At 36.6% G+C, this 18,933-nt stretch overlaps 2 protein-coding genes across 12 annotated transcripts in view; one reads left to right on the top strand and one right to left on the bottom strand.

The window, feature by feature from the left end:
• Positions 1–1,112, top strand: part of SCYL3 (SCY1 like pseudokinase 3) — a 39,816-nt gene extending 38,704 nt beyond the window's left edge. For all 11 annotated transcript variants that reach the window (XM_007102042.4, XM_028488701.2, XM_007102043.4 and 8 more), the window contains one exon: positions 443–1,112. In XM_007102042.4, the coding sequence (XP_007102104.2) occupies positions 443–502 (60 nt within the window). In that variant the 3' untranslated portion in view covers positions 503–1,112. The remainder of the gene's footprint in view (positions 1–442) is intronic.
• A 104-nt stretch (positions 1,113–1,216) lies between these two features.
• FIRRM (FIGNL1 interacting regulator of recombination and mitosis) overlaps positions 1,217–18,933 on the bottom strand; it is a 46,449-nt gene continuing 28,732 nt past the window's right edge. Inside the window, exons 14-24 of the mRNA XM_007102036.4 lie at positions 18,176–18,258; positions 17,769–17,820; positions 16,065–16,154; positions 11,110–11,295; positions 9,195–9,317; positions 7,980–8,075; positions 6,432–6,545; positions 4,624–4,728; positions 3,893–3,973; positions 2,865–2,984; positions 1,217–1,454 (exon numbers count right to left, since the gene is read on the bottom strand). Of these exons, the coding sequence (XP_007102098.2) occupies positions 1,254–1,454; positions 2,865–2,984; positions 3,893–3,973; positions 4,624–4,728; positions 6,432–6,545; positions 7,980–8,075; positions 9,195–9,317; positions 11,110–11,295; positions 16,065–16,154; positions 17,769–17,820; positions 18,176–18,258 (1,251 nt within the window). The 3' untranslated portion in view covers positions 1,217–1,253. The remainder of the gene's footprint in view (positions 1,455–2,864; positions 2,985–3,892; positions 3,974–4,623; positions 4,729–6,431; positions 6,546–7,979; positions 8,076–9,194; positions 9,318–11,109; positions 11,296–16,064; positions 16,155–17,768; positions 17,821–18,175; positions 18,259–18,933) is intronic.

Genomic DNA, 18,933 nt, shown 5'->3' with positions numbered 1-18,933 from the left:
AGTGAGAGAAAAGATTGATGTCCACAATTGGATAACATGATCAAGCATAAAATGAATAAATCAGTTCCTATAAATGGCATCTTTCGTTCCCTAGAAAAATGTAGCAGTGCTTGGGCTAATAAATGGGCCACTTATTACAATAATAATCTTTTTTGTCTGGAAAAGGGATTAAACCAAGAATGTGGTGTCATCAAGCTGATTTTATTGGCTTATATGGTCCCTGGAAAGTTATTTCCCAATACTGTGGTTTTTGTAATTCTGGAACCAAAGTAATTCTACTTTTCAGCTTCCTGTTACAGTAAATTATTTTACTTAGTACAAGGAAATGTATTCTGGCATCAAAAGACACGTGTTGCGAACCCCTTTTAAATTCCCGATCTTTCAAATCTGAACATGATTTGTTTCAGCAGGTTGCCCTTGGCTTGCTTTTCTCTTGTTGCAGGGAGAGTCTGCAGGCTGGGGAGAAGACGGCGATCTGAACTGGGAAGACAATAACTGGTGACAATGGGTGTGAGTTAATCTTTAGGAAAATGGATTCCTTTTTAAAAAAACCAAACTAATAATACCTCAAAAGCAGGCTCTGCAGACAAGAAAACCCAAAAGCATCCTGTTTTTCTCATACCAGGAGCTCTTTTTCCAGTCGTGCCAACAGAAGTGTGAGACCTGGCGTGCTGGCGGGGGGCCCTGGGCGGTGTAGAGGTTCACAGCCCTTCTCAGAGGAAGAGGCTGTGTGTCTGACTGAGGCCAGTTTCTGTGAAAAGCAAGTGGCTTGTGGAAAGGGTGACCTTACTGCTTTTTTCCAGAACAATTCTGGAAGTAAAGAAAATAAATACAAAAACTCAACCTGATTAGCTTAATTTTGTGCTATTTCTTTGTCTGAAGAGTAAGCTCTATTATGAAATCAACTTGCTGAAAAAAATTTTTAGCTATAAAAAGTATATAAATGATTTTAAATTGCTAAGGTTTCCTTAGGCAGCTTATTTGTTTACAGATGTACTATCTGAGTGAGTTACCGACTGTTCCTATATTATTACCTTGTACCAAAGCTCTTCATGAGACATATCCCCACCATCCTGTTCTCTAAATGTCCAATAAAGACTATTTTAACTAGATTCAACTTTAGAAAAGTTGTATGTGTTAGAAAATGTACAGACATATAATTACATCAATATTTTCATGTGTAGGTGAAATGCACTGTAGGATGAGAAAAAAAATCATCCAACTCTACCTAGTGATAATATGGTCCAGTTCATTCAGTTTTCACCCCAGAATACATGATGTTTTAGCTTATCAATCCTTTCTTGGAGTGTCTCCATTTTCGTCAGAAGCCAGTCTGGAGGAGGAGACTTTTGGAGTAATAACTCGATTGCCTCCAAGGCCGCTGTTGCTGCTTGCAGTGCTGACCTGTACTCTTCTTCCAAGGGGAGCTCGTGACGGGCTCTTTTTGCAGAAGGCTGGCAAATGAGAAAAACAAGTAGTGCCATGATACCCATTCCAAAATGGTAAAAATAAAGAACTTTACTTTTGGACTAGAGTAAAGCTTATAAGGACAAATTCTAAACCTGTAAAGTTTTATATGAAAATTTTATTCTAGTTATTGGTTCACAGGGGCAGGAGGGCACCCTCCCCCTGCAAGCGTCTGGAGAGAGATGTGAAGGCATTTTTGGTTTGTCACAGGGATTCAGGCTGCTACTACCATTAATGCTCAAGGTTGAAGGAAACTAAGAAGTGCTGCCTTGTCCAGTAACTAACTTCCAGTGAGTATTCTTTAGCCATATAATCTGTCCTTACAAAAAAGCCCCAAATATGAATTTTCTAAAGGCCTGCTGTTTTTCTTTTTAATGCTGAGTTTATAATGATGCTTTCGGTAGCCAGTTCAGTAAACTGTCAGGGTTTCTAACATCACCGCACCAGGAAGGGGGGGAGGAAGGACTGGGGCCAGGACAGTTTTTATAATCCCTGTCTTCCTAAGGAAGGTCATAACATATAAATTCTTGAGGGCTTATTTATACTACTGATATATTTAACTTTACAGATGTAAGGCATAAAAGTTAACGTCTTAAAAACAAGTTAGTTTTTTTTTTTAATGAGAACTGTAACTTAAATTTACCATTATGGATTACCATTCCAAATATACTATTACTGCTCAAAACAATTTTGAATATCCTTAGAGGTATCAGATTTCTGCCTTTTAATAGGTAGATGTGATTTCTAGACAGTGCCAAAAACTCTTAGGCTGATTTGATGAATGACGCAAAGGATCAGAGTAAACATTTTGGAAGGTAAGTTAATTGGTTTTCTTCTGTGGTTCAGAAACTACTGCGTTTGTAGTGTCACTGGAATGAAGACATAACTTTCCCAAAGGTTACTACAAATAATGGACAGTTATGTTAAAAGAGTATATTTTGTATGATGTTTAAAACTTTTTTTGTAGTCCCTCCTCTGTTCTATGTGTTGATAACCTTTCAGGAAGAAGAAATGTGATTTCTTTTTTTTTTTTTTTTTTTTTGCGGTACGCAGGCCTCTCACTGTTGTGGCCTCTCCCGTTGCGGAGCACAGGCTCAGCGGCCATGGCTCACGGGCCCAGCCGCTCCGCGGCATGTGGGATCTTCCCGGACCGGGGCACGAACCCGTGGTCCCCTGCATCGGCAGGTGGACTCTCAACCACTGCACCACCAGGGAAGCCCCAGAAATGTGATTTTTAAGAGTAGCTACCATAAAACAATTTTACATGTCTAGATCTATTTATTTTGATATTCAGTATCAGGCCAAGAACCATGCTAGTTTCTGTTTTACTTTTATCAGTAAGTAATAAGGCAGAATTTCTTATTAAAGCTTGATCGACACTGAAAAGCAGTCCATACCTGTAAAGATGACTTCTTTGCTTCTTCTACAGTAACTTTAGCAAAGGGCTCCCAGAAAGTACCTTTTTCCTGTCTGACACGTTCCACTCTGGCAGCTGCAGTTTCATCTACAAACCCCGTCTGCCAGAGACCATGAAAAACCAAGCAAACATCAACATTAGCATAATCCACTCAATATTAAAATGGTGTGATATTCAGAAGGTGAAAAGGCCTGCGTGTTTAAGTGCCGGATGTTAAACTGTTCTGGCTTAGCCTGTGAACTAAGCAAATTTTGGAAGTAAGCTGGAGTCATCTGTAAATGTATCCTCAGTGTAATTTGGGTAAAATTATTCTATAGTGTTCTCCTTCCCTACAGAAAAATGATAGTCTGCTAGCCTTTACTGAATAGGGTGAGAAGTCGTTACACACTTACTTACCATCTAGCTTATATGTAATATATGCATATATAAAAATAATAAGAGACACAGCCCAGTTCAATAATGAGATTATATTAAAAAATCAAGTACTTAAGCATAATTCACTTCTAGCATTCTAAATTTGTGGTTTAACTGTTCTATGAGTGCTTCAATTAACCTTTAACTTACATCCTACCACTATCTCCATATAAGTTTCAAAGCATGCACAAATATGGGAGCCATATGATTCAACAGTTTGGTCACTATTGGGAGAAGCCATGACTAAATCACAGTAGTGAACATGATCCTCTCAGGCCTACGATTCTACATGTGAATCTAATTATGATGAGTAACGGGTGAGGGACCCTCATTCTTCATCTCACTGCCTGAATGATCAACGCAACAGTATCCCAAACTACAGGCAGAGTGACTCCAAAGTGTTTTACTTCTGACTTGTAATGAGGTCCCAACTGCTTAATAATAATGTGGGTCACCACTGTGTTAAGCAGTGTGAAAAACTGGCGCTAACAAAGATATTCAACTTGGTTATAATTTGAAAAAAAAAAAAAGTAACATGATGATAAAGAACAAAATATGTGCCACTACTATTTTGATTCTATATAAATAAAATACCTTCTCCAGAAAAGATACAACTTTCTTCTTTGTTTCTTCAGAACTGAGACATTGTGGAACTATCTCTTCATGATTTGTTCCCTATTAAAAGATTTGACAAAACTAATTTCAATATATTTCAACAACTTGCAAAGACAAGTACATGAGTTTTAAGAGCTACCTTAATTAAAAATGCATTTTAAAAGAAAATACTCAAAAGATAATAAGCTCATAGTTATTTCAGGGTGCCTTAGGATAATTAATACAATATTCTGCACAAGTGTGGAGCTGTAAGCTGTAATGACTTCTGCCCAGTCATCCCAGCATCTCTGGGCCCCCTTACGACCGCAGGCACACTGCACTACAGTGGGTAAAAGTAACCCAAGGGCAGGGTCGCCTTCTCTACAGAACCAAGCTAACAGGTCTGTGGTTCATCAAACTCTAGCCCCTGTGATTGATAGGTGGAGACGAAATGTATTCTCATTCGACCCCAAAATAGTGTCTGAGTTAGTACACTTGGTCTGAATGCCTGTTCTGATTGTTACGCTCATAGGACCTTAGGAAAGTCACCTCACTTCTCTGGGCCTCATTTTTAGGTCCTGTTAAGTAGATGACTAGTAATACATCCTCCAGCAGAAAATTTTATGACTGAGATACAAAAGCAGCTCAATAAATGTTTTTGGACTGTTTCGGAATATCTGAGATACTAAATTATTTTAGAGGTCACTGTGATAGACTGGCCTTCTAATTACCTCAGCAAACTGAGTAAACGCCTCCAAGGAATGTTGTTCTAGGAGCCAATTCCTGTCAGCTAGCAGTAAGGCAAAAACAGAAGATAGGTGGGGCAGAATTTTGTCCTAAAAAGAAAACCAAACCTTATTAAATAGAGGAAAACCTCAGCAGAGTACACTGATTATTCTAACGTTGTCACATTTCCATAATTCTGTCCCAGTGAACACACGTTAAAACATGTTAAATCATGTCACTCTTTTGCTCAAATCCTTTCAGTAGCTTACCGTTTCCCTCAGAGTAAAAACCAAAGTCCTCACAACAGCCTGCAAAGCCCCACTGCCTCTGCGTTAGCTCTCCTATCAGGCGTGCTCCCATCTCGGGGACTTCCACTTACTATCTCCCCTGCTCTGGAAATGCTTTCCCCAGATACCTGCTTGGCTTGCTCCCTCAGCTTCAGGTTTTACCCACATGTCACCGTGGTGAGGACTCCAGTGGCGAAGTTCGATTTAAGACTCTGCCCCCACCCCCCGACATAGACATTCTTTCTTCCCCTTCCCTGCTTTATTTCTCTCCGTAGCACTCACCATTTATTTAGTACACTACATATATATCCCCACTTTATTAGTCTGTTGCCTCACAACAGGCTGAGAGTCAGTATTTATTAGTTTCATTCATTACTGAACCCCCAGTGATTAAAATAGTGCCTGACACATAGCAAGAACTCAGTTTTTTCTTGAATGAATAAATGAATCAATTTCATCATGTGGCTTCAAATGCCTCTCATATGCTGATGAATCCCCAAAATTTCTTCACACCTTAACTTCACTCCTGGGAATATGTAAGGTAATGTATGCTAATAAAACATTTGTTCCATAGGTTCTGGGCCCATTAGGGTCAGTAGTTATGCACTAATGAAGCAGCATTTTAGAATACATTTGTTTTATGCTAAAAAGAAGATAGCTCAAATGCAAGTATCTTTGAATACTTTTGTCCAGAGAGTTGAAAAGAAGCTGGTGAGTACACACTTATCTCATGAGACACCTTACGTGATGAAAACAAGGTATGGTATTGTTTACCTGTGAACAAGAGAGCCCTTTAGAAACTAACCAGTTCAGTTTTTGGTTTCAAAGGTTTTAATCAACATGTACTGAGATAATGTCCGTCCATCATGTTTTTGCTCACGTCAACGTAAAAAGTTCTCATCACTGAACTCTTTATAGTATAATGTCTCCCGTGGAGGTGGGAAAAAAAGATCAACTGTCTAGAACTGTTGTTTTGACCACAGACAGTAATAAGGAAGAAAAAACTCAATTTAGGAGGAAGACCTCCTTTTGCTGTGAAGCATGTCTTAAAGTTCAGTAGAAGTGTATTGCCAGGCCTTTACAGTTTTATAAATAAATATCCATTTGTCAACTCTATATATACTTTGCGACATTTTCAAAAATATCGTCTTAAAAAACAAACAGGCTGCCTTTCATGGATATAAAATCAAGAGAATAACTTTTATAAATCACCCCATTTCCTCATTATACACCATTCCCTAGAAGACAAATCTGTTTTCCTTCCTCAAGAACTTTGTGTGCTACAGCCCGACTAGAATAAATCTCACACCACAGCCAACCCTATAAATTATTTGTATGTCAACATATATTTTTCTAAAAGTAAATGAGTTCTATTTTGACAGTTACCCTCTCTTCACAAAATGTATTTTTTCCCCAGTTTTCTTTGTCAACAATCCACAGAATTTCAGAAATTAAAGCCTGAAAATACATCAGTAATTCTTAGAGATTTTGTTAACATGGGAACAAAAGAATTAAGAGAGTATTACCTGGATGGCTTGAGGTATAAAAAGTTTTCCCAGGGAAGACAGAAAATCAAGAACTGCCAAACGAACATGGTCAGGAGGCTCTGATTTGAGTAGTGAGGTCTGCAAAGTTATTACCTAAAGGCACAAAGACCAAAGAACAGTTATAAATGAAAACAAATGCTTTTTAGAGACATGACTAAGATTTTGATGGGTATGTAGGAGGGGAAACAAAACCAAACCCAGGACAGTCGAACATTCCACAGAGCCTACACTTCACAGGTGGAATTTGAATAAAACAAAATGACTGAGTCAATCATTACATCAGACCTACCAACCACTGTAAAAAAATGAAAAATCCATATGTTTCTGAAAAATGATATACCAGTGCTCTTCTTTTAAATCTTCAAAAACTATTTTGTATTTTAAATTCTAGAGAGAGAAGTTCATTATTTAAAACATGGGTTGGCCAACTTTCTGTAAAGGGCCAGATGGTAAATATTTTAGGCTTTGCAGGCAGCACGTTCCCTGTTACATATATATATACATACACACACACACAATTTTTTTTTAACCTTTAAAAATGTAAGAATCATCCTTAGCACTTGTGCTGAAAACAGGAGGGCAGAATCTAGCCAGGAGGCCATAGTTTGCCAACCCTTGGTTTAAAGGAATACTGAGCTATTCTATAAAGGAGGCAATATCTAGATAACAGTTTACTTATGTTGAAATTTTAAAATGTTATTTGGAGTTTTTAAAGGTAGGCAAAATTATTTACATCAAAACGGGCACTATTTAACTTTTCAAAAAAATATTAGAATCTTCAGAATCAACATAATTTGAGTCAATTATTTTACTATATTCTCATTCTCTGTAATTACACATAACGGTAATTTAAAATATACCTAATTAGTAAATATTTGTTAATGCTAAGTTCTTCATGTGCACAACCAGAAACCAGAGCTACTAAAAACGAAGTGTTGCCAGTCTCACTCTGCAATATGCTGTGACAGGATATTACTTCTTCTATCATCCTCCTAAATAGGAAAGGTTAGCTTTACCTAGGGACAGTTTTTGTTTCTTAAGTGACTGTAAGCTTAAGCCACTCTTGAATTTGGGGATCAAGTCTGTCCAGTATGGACTCATTCCAAAGCCTCAAATCACTTCAGGTGATAAGATGAAGGCCTTCTCCATTTTTCCCTCTCTCCATCGGCTTAGAACCTCCAAAAGCGAGGCATACCTGAGGCAACACCACATGGATTCCCCCAGTGACCCCTGTTCTGCCATGCAAGCTGGGGGCCAGAGAGAAAATTCGGTAGTGCTCCTCCTTAGTCATTTTATTTATTCAAAGAAATAATGAGGATTATCCTTAAGTCCATGGTGGTTATAGTCCACACTCCCACAGCTGCTGGCATGCCTTTGAAAATGCTATGAACGCAGGGTTCACCCGTAAACTATGACTCCTAAACCTCAGGGATTTTTCCTGAGCACTTAACAGCAACAATGAAAAAGTTCTGACTACTCAGCATCAAGGAGATAGAGAAGAACAGATAACTTGCTCACTGTTCTTACCTGACTTACCAGCTGAGGATCTAGAGTTTGAATGAAAAATCCCAGCAGTGGAAGTAAAAGGCAGAGTGTCTGCTGAACATAAGGTTGACCTGTTACCTTAAATAAGAAGCACAAAATAATTTTGGTGAAAATTTTCAATTACATGAGAATAGCAACCTTTGCATTTATTATATACCAGGTGATAATGCTAAGCACTTTATTACCTCACTTATTTCTTAGAACTGTGAGATAGGTATTATTACCCTCACTTTAATAAGAAAAAGGGGCAGAAAGGTTAAATAATTTGCTGTAGATCACAGAGCTAGGAAAACGCAGAGCCATGTTTCAAACCAAGATTTAACTCAGATGGGGATCTGATTACTTTTATCTGTCACTGAAAAAGCTTGCTTATTCCTTAGTCTTCCATTTCTCCTCTCCATAATTGTTGTTTCTATCATGATATTGTAAGCTATATCACCAGGAGAGGTCCTCAGTGAATATTTATTGAATGATTTGTAAGGATCAGAGGGAAGTACTCATTGAAGTCAAAATGCTGCAGTAGTGAAATCTGACCTTATACATAAACTTTAATGATAAAACATCATCTGCAAAACCATTTCTATTATTTCCCAAGTGTGAATGTTGCCTTCAGCTTCCACTGACCGGGACAACCAGAGGTCACACATTTATTTTAACTTAAATGTCATATTTAGATATTTAACTAAATATGATTTCTAAACTACAGTGATCCGTGGAACATACATAAATCTAATTCTAGCCTGATCATCACCTGGCTTTCTGGCTTTTCTGGAAAAGAGTAATACAAATTAGCCACATCCATTTACTTGCCCCTTCCACCTGTAAGCCACATCACTCTCCATTGCCCAAAAGATTTTATAAAAGACCCTGGAATAACAAACAAGCTATACCAACCAAAGAGAGAAGAAAACAATAGAAGAGATTTTTTAAAAAAAATAGGATCCAACTAGTCTTGAAAATAGTTAGCTAGAACATCACTTTCACTTCAGTAGGTTCTAGTTTTACTAATATAATTCTATCACACTCTTAAATAGAACTGACCGAAAGAGTACAAGTAGGTATTTTAAGTTCTAATCGCAAGTTCTACCAAGAACCTAAAGAAATTACATACATTTTACTCTACAGGGAAATTTCAGTATTATTCTTTTTTCAATATTTTATTTGTTCTTCAGAGAAATGATTAGTTGCTTTCCTTACCAGTTTAATGTTTAAAAGAGCCCAAAGCTGACTCCCAACTTCCTTAACTGCAGTTTGCTGTCCCATATCCAGAGCTTCACTAGCAGAATTACATACAGCAAGCAAAGCAGAGAGCACTGTGTTCTAAAGGGGAGAGACAGGGAAAGGACCCGAGTTTAGATACCAGTCTAAAGAAGCTGGAACCCAATTACCTGGAGGTTTTGAGTTACTTGCAACTCTTCATAAAAACCCATGTAGAATTATATTTCTAAGACCCAAAACCATCTCTTCAGGGATTTCTTTAATACATGTATATTTTGCTAAAACTAATTTTCCTTATACACAGAAACATTTGCTTCATTTTTCTAAATAAAGTAACTTTTTTTCCTTTTAGGTTGAAAATTTAACAAAATGGAAACAGCATCATATTTTAATAAATAGGTTTGATACAAATGGCCAGTACAGTCAAGCTAATTTATAATCTTCATCAACTAAAAGTTTTATTTTGTTACATTATATACTTAGCAGTCTTTTAAAGTTACCAGATTATTATTGCTGCTGTTTTATAACCTTTAAAATTTTTCAGCAACACTGCATTCAATAAACAAATATAGTACTTAAGTACACTATCTAGAATTTGAAACTAAAGACAATTTCCCCTGGTTTTGCTCTTATCTATATATCACATCTCTCCCTGACTGGCCAGGAATCGGGTTGGTTTGGGCGTGCTAACAATCAGTAACCTGTCTTTCATCCGTTATACGTCAATAACCACACTTAATTTTATGTAATTACCACACAGCTTTTAATTTATGATTTACTTATTTCCTTTTACACATAAGCATGTTAAATGACCTGCTGAACTAAATAAAGTTTTGGTCATAGAGCAAAGATCTGCTGAATTTTAGAAAATAGGTGCTTTTATTTTATCTAATACAAAAGACTTTTTGTCTTTACTCTAGAAATCTGTGCACAATAACTGCAAAACCTGAACAAGTTCACCTACTCCTAACTAGGTATTTAATAGTTTTCCCAAAATAAAGGCACATAAAAATTTATATTTCCTTTCAATGTATGTAAATGTTTTAAATTATCTTGATGATTATGGTCAAGTACCGTTATGTAACAGAGTATCAGAACACTTACACTCAGTATAGAAACATAAGTCCTGAGAAAACCCTGAACTCATAATTTAAAACTGCGAATAGGTCCTCATCCCCTTGAATGCCCTGTCTTCATCCTTGCTTGATTCTTCTCTACTTATCACAAGCTGATATATAATATATATATTATGAATATATATATTTATTACTTCTCTGTCCACACCTAAGCTAGAATGTAAGTCCATGAGAGCAGGAATTTTTGTTTGTTCTGTTTGTTTGTTTTGTTCCCTGATATATTTATATCTCCAGTGCCTAAAACAGAGCTTGGCACATATGGGCATTCAAAATATGAATGAATGAATCAAAGAATGAGCAAATCTACATGTACTATATTCAGTTTTTTAAATTGTATTTTTCTTTACTTACAGATGAATTTCTTTTTTATTCCATTATTTTAAGAGGGAGCATTCTAAATAGAAAGATACATAAAAGCTCTGAAGAGGTTTGCATAAAATGAGGGTTGTACATCAAATAGAAGAATCATGTCTGCCTTATCCAGAGATATGTCAGCAAAAATACTACAAATAAAGTATTTCATAATGTGTTTCATGTTGTTCCAATGTGTCTTGAGCTACAGACACTCTCCCCCCCCTAACATTTACATCAATCAAGATAATAGTACTTCTCAAAGACTTTTACAATGTAGAAATCTGAACCTCTTGCTAGATTCTAACCTGAGGGCACAAACTGTCTGTCTTTTTAACAATACATCCCCAGTAACTGAGCTTAATAAACAGCTACTGAATGAATCAAGGCCATCAAAATTGTCTTACCAGAGCCTCAAGTTCTCCCAACGTGCGACTGCTGCTTAGCCACTTCCTGCACTGTGCAGTGCCTGATCTGCTGACCTCAAGTGCAGTTTGTGTCCTAAGCTCAGCAGGTAATGCCTGAAAGGAAATATATTGCCACAGAAGCAGATTTTCTGCTTCTTTTGGGGAAAATTTCTGGATAAACTCCACCTGAAACAAATTGTTAAAGAAACAAAAGTAACATAACACAGTCTAGTGAATGGATACACCAAAGCTAAGTATTAGCTTCCATATTTAATATTTTTAAAAAGTTCTTAACTGAATAGCAGTATCACAAGGTACTAGACCAAGGTAGCTTAAATGAACACACATTTTAGCCGTTCTTCTTGTTGTTGCTGCATTTGTTTCCAAAATGAAAAACGGGTTAAGTGGAGCACGATATAAATGCATTAAGAAATGTTAAATAATGTATTTCATTATTAGTCACATCACTATTTTACATGCTCCTACCCAATAATTCTGTTTTTTCCTAAGAATCTGTGTACTCATCACCTTGCACAGCTCAGTCAAAAGTAACATTCCAAAATATGCCAATGAGATTGATTTACCCAACTTTTGTGGCTTACTACTCAGCTGATTATCATAGAGAACTTAAAGAAGCAAAGGTCATAGGTTCAGTTTTCCAATGGGCTAGCCGCCAGCTCTGTTCTACTTTAGACAACATATGAAACTCATTCACAAGTGTTCAGGATAGTATGGTTGGCAAATCCATTCTACCACTGAAATAATTCAAAGTGCTTGCCAGGTTAATAGGAAAACAGTACTGTTTTAAAACGTGTTGTCAACAGACTAGATAAAAATGGAAAACAGGGCTTCCCTGGTGGCGCAGTGGTTGAGAGTCCGCCTGCCGATGCAAGGGACACGGGTTCGTACCCCAGAGTCCGGGAAGATCCCAAAAAAAAAAAAAAAAAAAAAAAAGTTAAAATATTAAATTAGTTTCTGGTGGAAAAACAGCAAAAACTGGTGCACTTACTAATTTAGGTATACTCTAACTAGGAATATTAATGTAATTTTTTTAGAAGAATAATTCAATTTACAATCCAAAATCTCATTGAATGAAATTTTTCCTACATCAAAAATGAAAATAAAAACCACTATATTAAATTTGACTGAGAAACTCTTCTACGTTATATATTATATTTATATTTGAATTTTATTTTGTTTAGAGAAAATATTTAGCTGTCAAAAAAATCATGTGGCTATCTTTTGGGATAGTTGATAAAGCCAGAAAAATGGATCCCTTCATGAGCTATGTGTCTATTATAATAAGCAGCTTTATTCATGAAACCAAACTGCACCAGGAAAGCCAAGAGAATTGTGCCAACTAATAAACATCTATTCAAACAAGACCTTTCTTTATAATAATGAAGTCCAATGAGTGACTGAGTTCCCTTCCCAAAATAGAACTATAAATAATAACATCCTGGACAACATTAAAGGGTAGGTGTTGCCAAGATTTGTTAAATACAAAGACTGATTGATTGATTTACTATTCTGAGTTTGAAAACCTTGGCCTCAACACCATTTCCAAGATTTAAAACTGCGAGTGCTGACAGTTTACAAGGAGTGAAGCATAAGGGGATGATGCACAGAGCATTATGACTTCCCTCCTTAATATTAAGAGAAAAAATACACCAGAGGGCTTAAAATGCAAATATATAAAGTAATCTTTCCTTTACATAAATATGGTAGAACAACTAGTGTGCTTAAATCAGGCATATTATATTTTTTCCCCTCAGGTAACCTCCTGGTACTTTTCCTTGTTTCTCTAAAACAGGAAGATTGTTAATTTTACACACTAAAAGAAACAATAGGATATGCAATAATTACTCCCCATATTGAAACAGTGGATACATCTTAATCACCTTACATACTTGCATTCCCCCCCCCCCAAATTATTATCACAGACACCATACTTTTTAAAGTAAAACACCACTATACTGAGATTAACTATTTTCATTTATGGTAATGCTGCATCATAGATCCAAAACCTGGGTTTTTATTTCACTATCTAAAAAGACACCATCTTGTATGCAAAAGAATTGAATAATTATTTCCAGCTTCACTGCCTGCCTCTCCTTTTCCCCTAGCATGTGCTCTCTCACCTTTGCTCTCTATTCCTGCCGACTCCCTCCCAGTTCACCCTTCCTTTAGCATGAATCTCAAATGCCACCATCTCCAACAGCTTCGCCATTCCTACCTGTTCCCACACCACACATCCCCAATAAACACCCAACAAAACCTGATTTGCACCTCAGTCTTGACACTCATCACGTACTGCCTTTTATTATGAGTGTTTTTATAAATTTATAATTTCTACTAGGTTATATGTTCCTTGAGATGTCATGATATAGTACAGTGGAGTCCAAGTTTTTTATTTTAAGCAACAAAACGTTATTAAAAATTTGTGAGCAAGCTTTGTATGTCTAAATAAAAGCAGATTTCCTAGGGTAAAAGGGAGTAAGGAGGCAGAGTCAACAGCCCACAAACAGAGGAGGCCCCTGAAGTAGCTGCATGAAGACTGAAAAGAATACTGGAGCTGTGGAAAGAGCACAGATTTGCAAGCAAGACAGATCTTGAATCCCAGCTCAGTCATTTATTATGTTTGAGTTTGGGGTAGTTCTTTGATTTCCCTGAGTTACTGATTCTTCATCTGTAAAACGGACATAATATCATCATCTATCCTACAAGGCTGATGTAAGGACTAAAAGAATTGAAGTGCCTAGTACAAAGCCTGGTCCATATTTCAGTCTCAAAAAATACAGGTTTCCTCCCTGCCTACTTTAAGAAGAGGGATCAAGTCTGGTCTTAAGAGAGAAGGAAAAAGAGCTGAGCACGACAGAAGAACTAACACTTGTTAAATGCTCACTTGGTGTATAATATATATACATTATCTATCTCCTCCAGTCTCGCAACTGCCATCTGAGTAATAGTATTTCAATTTTAGGATTAACTAACTCTCCCAAGGACTCTCAGAACAGGGATACAAACTCAGGTTTGTCCCTTAATTTTTAGTACAGTAACTTGACCACAGCAGGAAAAATCAGTATTTGATAACTGAAGGAAAAAATTAAAAGTAACCCCTCATTTATCTATAACTTACATATCTGATAGCTGCAATTATTTGGAAAAATTTAGAAAACTGAGATGTAACAGATCTCTAAACATAGAGTTTATCTACGACAAAGCTTCTAGAACTCAGGGCTAATTCATTCTGAGTTGTATTATCCTAAAAATTAAAATTTCACAACCCTGGGAAAAGGATCTTATTCCCATTTTGTAAGTGAGAAAATTGAGGATCTCCTCCAGACGCCACTTCTTCAGGAAGGGCCTCCCAGTTAACAGGGCTTCTAAGAAGAACAGTGTCCTGGAAACCAGGAGTAAGACATTTGATAGAGGAGAGAAAGGTATTAAAATTCTAAGAGATCTGGAGCAGACAACTCTTGAGCAGTTTTGGAGGGAAGAACAGCAACCCTAACATGTTTTCTAGAGGGCTGTGAGGTGGGCCTGGTATGCCTTTTGCCTTGGAGACACCGGTACAAAAGAGGGCTAGTAGGTCAGTGTGGTTCCTCTGGTGCCTGGCCAGCCTCTCTCAGGCAAGAAAGCAGGCATGGGCTTGGGGTAAACACTCTAGTCAGAAATAACTCCCAGCATTTATTGAGCATCCTCTAAGCCTGGTACTATGCCAAGTGTTTTGTATATATTATCTCTAAGTCCTTACAAAATTTTTCAAAATGGTTACACATATCTGTCACTTTGTAGACAGGGAAACAGTTTCAGATAGGATGACTTGCCAAGGCACCAAGGCCTGTAACCCCCTTCACTAACCCAGTATTTCCCCAGCTTGTATCCATGTCAGAATCATGTAGGAATTTAATAATAACAATAACAACAAGTTAATGAGCCTCACCTCACAGCCACCACTCTATACCCACTCCATTCACAGGTTTAGGTCCCGAAACCTGTATTTTTTAAAAAGCTCCCATAGGAGCTCCAAACTGACTAGTCCAAGGGACTATGCAAGGCTACACAGGTTCCTGTAACTGTAGAATCTCCTCTGTCACAGCAGAGTCTGTTTTCCTCACAGTAGCAAACAACTAAGGCTCATCATACTTTGTTTTCCCCAAAAAGTTCAACCTATTTACTTAAAAAAAAAAAAGGTATTATCATTAAGAGCATAATTAATATTCTAGTTCTTCAAAATAAGTTAAAAGGGGCAGAGGATATAGAACCACTTCAAGTATCTTAAATTTATGAGAAACAAGGAGAAAGAAGACAGAATTACCAATAGAATGATTATCTGTAACTTGCAGCAAAGACATTAACAAGGACTCTCTCCTTAATCAAACTTAAGTCAGGCTTTTCTTAGCTCTCCTCTCAAGTAGCCTTTGACCTCCAGCTTGTATTCATCTTTTTTGGGCCTGCATCATCCAGTTTTAGCAAGAATCCTGCTAAATCAATTTAGAAAAAATCCCTCACCCTTGGTATCTGATCATCCTGGTCTGTGTTCAGCAAGAATCCTGTCACGCCAGAATCACCTCCTGACTCCTGATGCTTCTTCTTAGTAATTTTTATCCACTGACCCCCACCCTGCTCCTTGATTATAGATCTGCACTAGTTTATGCTGTATTCAGAAATAAGCCCAGTTCTACACTGAAGTCTCTTTGCTGCTACTGCAACAGCTCCGAATAAAATCTGTTTTTATCACTTTAACTACTGTATAGCTCTGGCTTTTCTTTAACATCAAAATCTAACCACACCTAAAAGCAATAACCAAAGCAATGAAGACATTAAAAATTTATGTTCAGATCATGTCAGCATTTAAATGTAGAACAAATGGGGGTCAAAAAGCCTTCCAAAGTATCTGGATCCAACTCTCCTCAGGTGCTCAAAGACAGTGACGCAGATGGTATCCTTGCCTGCTGGGGTGGGGTCATGAAGAAGAAGAGGCGCCTCAATAGTACTGACAGGCTGGTGAGCTGATGACATTCTCCGGGGCAAGATTTTATCTGGGAAAGGCAGGAGAGAGAGGAGAGATTGACTGACTTAAAAACATAGCTTTTATAAGCTTTTATATGCCAAAATATTAACAGCAGCTCTTTCTGGGAAATAACCTGGGTAATTCTAATTTTTAATTTGGAGCTTTTCTTTATTTAATTTTTTCTCTTCCATGAACCTAGATTACTTATAATGAGAAAACAATTTTGATATTACTTAAAAACAATACTTAGGAATTTCTATTTCTAATTACCATTGTGATTATAACTTGGTATGTTAATTCCCCTGCTCAAAGATAATTCATGGAATTTTTTCAGATCTAAGCACAGAAGTGCAGAGGTAAAATCTCTATAAGATGGAAGCTTCATTAAAAGATTTTATAAATTCCTATCATAATGTACTAGGAGAGCTTTTATTTAAAGTAGATATAATACACAAAACATAAAAATCACTCTTTGTTTTGTGCAAGATGTGTTGAGGATTTAGTAAAGTAGGTAAGCGCTCCAGACCATTAGCCGTGGAGATATAGATGTCAGGCTGTCTGGTTATCATACACCTCACTGGATTTAGTCTACAATATCCTTATAAGGTAAACCAAGGAATATATGACACAATGACTCTACTAAAAGATGAAAGACACATGGACCCACATAAGATCTTTATCAAAGGTCAGGGACAAAAAAAAAAAAACAAAAAACAGGTCATTACCATCTTATACGGAACACAAACATCTTGGAATTTAAAAGCAAAAAAAGACCAACAGTGAAAAGATTAACATAAGTTGTCATTAAATAATTTTCTCTTTGTATCTATTCACAAAGCATCACTTCTTTTTTTAAAAAATTTTTATTGGAGTATAGTTGCTTTACATTGTTGTGATAGTTTCTACTGTACAGCAAAGTGATTCAGCTATAGGTATACATATATCCTGTCTTTTTTGGATTTCCTTCCCATTTAGGTCACCGCAAAGCACTGAGTAGGGTTCCCTGTGCTATACAGTAGGTTCTCATTAGTTATCTATTTTAAACATAGTATCAAGTGTATATATGTCAATCCCCATCTCCCAATTCATCCCACCACCACCCCTTCCCCCCCCACCAGTATCCATACGTTTATTCTCTAAATCTGTTTTTACTTCTGCACAAAGCATTATTTCTTTTCCCAAAAGGCATCGATCAGTATCACATTTAGTCCCTCTCAGAAAGAGATACAACAAAATCAAGAGCCAAATTGTCTAAGTTATTTCAGAGAGGGGGGTTGGGGGGGGGGAGAGAGAGAGAGAGAAAGGGGGGAGGAGACAGTAAGAAGAACTCTTGATCAACATTAAAGCTAACCTCCTATTTTCTACTTTACATTCAATTTTAAATTTATCCTCAATCAACCTAGTCTTTCTTTCCCAGATCAATGAAACTCCATAAAATTTTGAAAATATGAGACAATTTCCCCAGTGTTACACTCTTTCTAGTGTATCTTTCTCAAAGCATCAGCATTTATGAAGAGCAAAGAAACTGTCAAAACAATTTAGCTACCATGCTATTTCTCCTTTTGATACTCACTTTAAGATATCATATCCCCAAAGGAAGTGCAAGGAAAGTGGGTGTCTTAGGCCTTATAATTCTACTCACCAGATGAGCCACTATGGTGACATGGTGGGCACAGAGTTCAGCAGTCCCATATCTGTGATTTAAAGAGAAAGCAATCTTCATACAATTATTTATACAATTATTCAGAAAAGCAAGGAGATGACTTCCATAAAGCACTAAATATTCTAAACTGCTGTTATTCCATGGCCAAGGAATATCGTAATATACAAAACTACCTAAGCAATAGGTTCTATTGACTTGAACCAAAGAAAGGAAAGAGGGAATTCAGTCTCTAATTTAATGCTATGATATGAAATCAAACCATTTTGGGGGGCTGTTAAAGGATTATCAAGACAGAATTTTTCTGTAAACTTACAAGTATAAAGTAATTTACTGTCAATCACTACTATAAATCAATCCAAACCCTAAAAAAAGTAAGTACGTTGTACCGAGCAAGGAAGCACCATGCGTCCATAGCTAGCAAAGAGGTGATCATATTAGCACTAAGCACAGCATTCAACAGAGCGGTGTCCTAATGAAAAACAAAAAGTTTTGATAAATTATCATTAATATTACATTTCTCAAAATAAAACAACAAAATACTATCACAATCCAAAAAACAACAGATCCTCAGTAGGAAAGCTCTACTTTCTATGTTGCCATTTCCTCAACATTTATTGAGCACTTACTACATGTTAAGCATTGTGCTGGGCTACAGAGATTCAAAAGTGGTTTTCAATGTGGTAACTCAATCACAAGGCTCCACAGAAATTCTCTAGGTAGGCTGAAATTTTTAAAACAATATATACAATACACACGCCTATGCTTTTGTTTCTGCCTTAAACCATTCAAATACGATATTTAATATGTGCTGAATATTATCCACTGTATAATACCTTAAATGATACTGATCCTTAAGTAAATTCTAAGAATGTTTTTCCTAAAATTTTATCAACATCTTTTCTAATCCAATTACACTAAAAAAAAAATCCACATTAAGCCTAGGATCTATCTATAGGAGACTTAGTACTTACATACCATTTACTTCTCCTTTTCTTTTTATGAAACTGAATTAGGTGAAATCCTACCCATTTTTCCTCTTCTCACACTGTCTTTCCATACCTTCCCATCCAAAAATGTTTCCTCAAATATTTTAGCTAAATATTACATCTGAATACTGTAGGACTCTAGGATTACCATTTCCTAG

The sequence above is a fragment of the Physeter macrocephalus genome, chromosome 4, assembly GCF_002837175.3.
Source record: "Physeter macrocephalus isolate SW-GA chromosome 4, ASM283717v5, whole genome shotgun sequence".
NCBI lineage: Eukaryota > Metazoa > Chordata > Mammalia > Artiodactyla > Physeteridae > Physeter > Physeter macrocephalus.
This window is presented reverse-complemented; position numbering and strand designations above follow the sequence as displayed.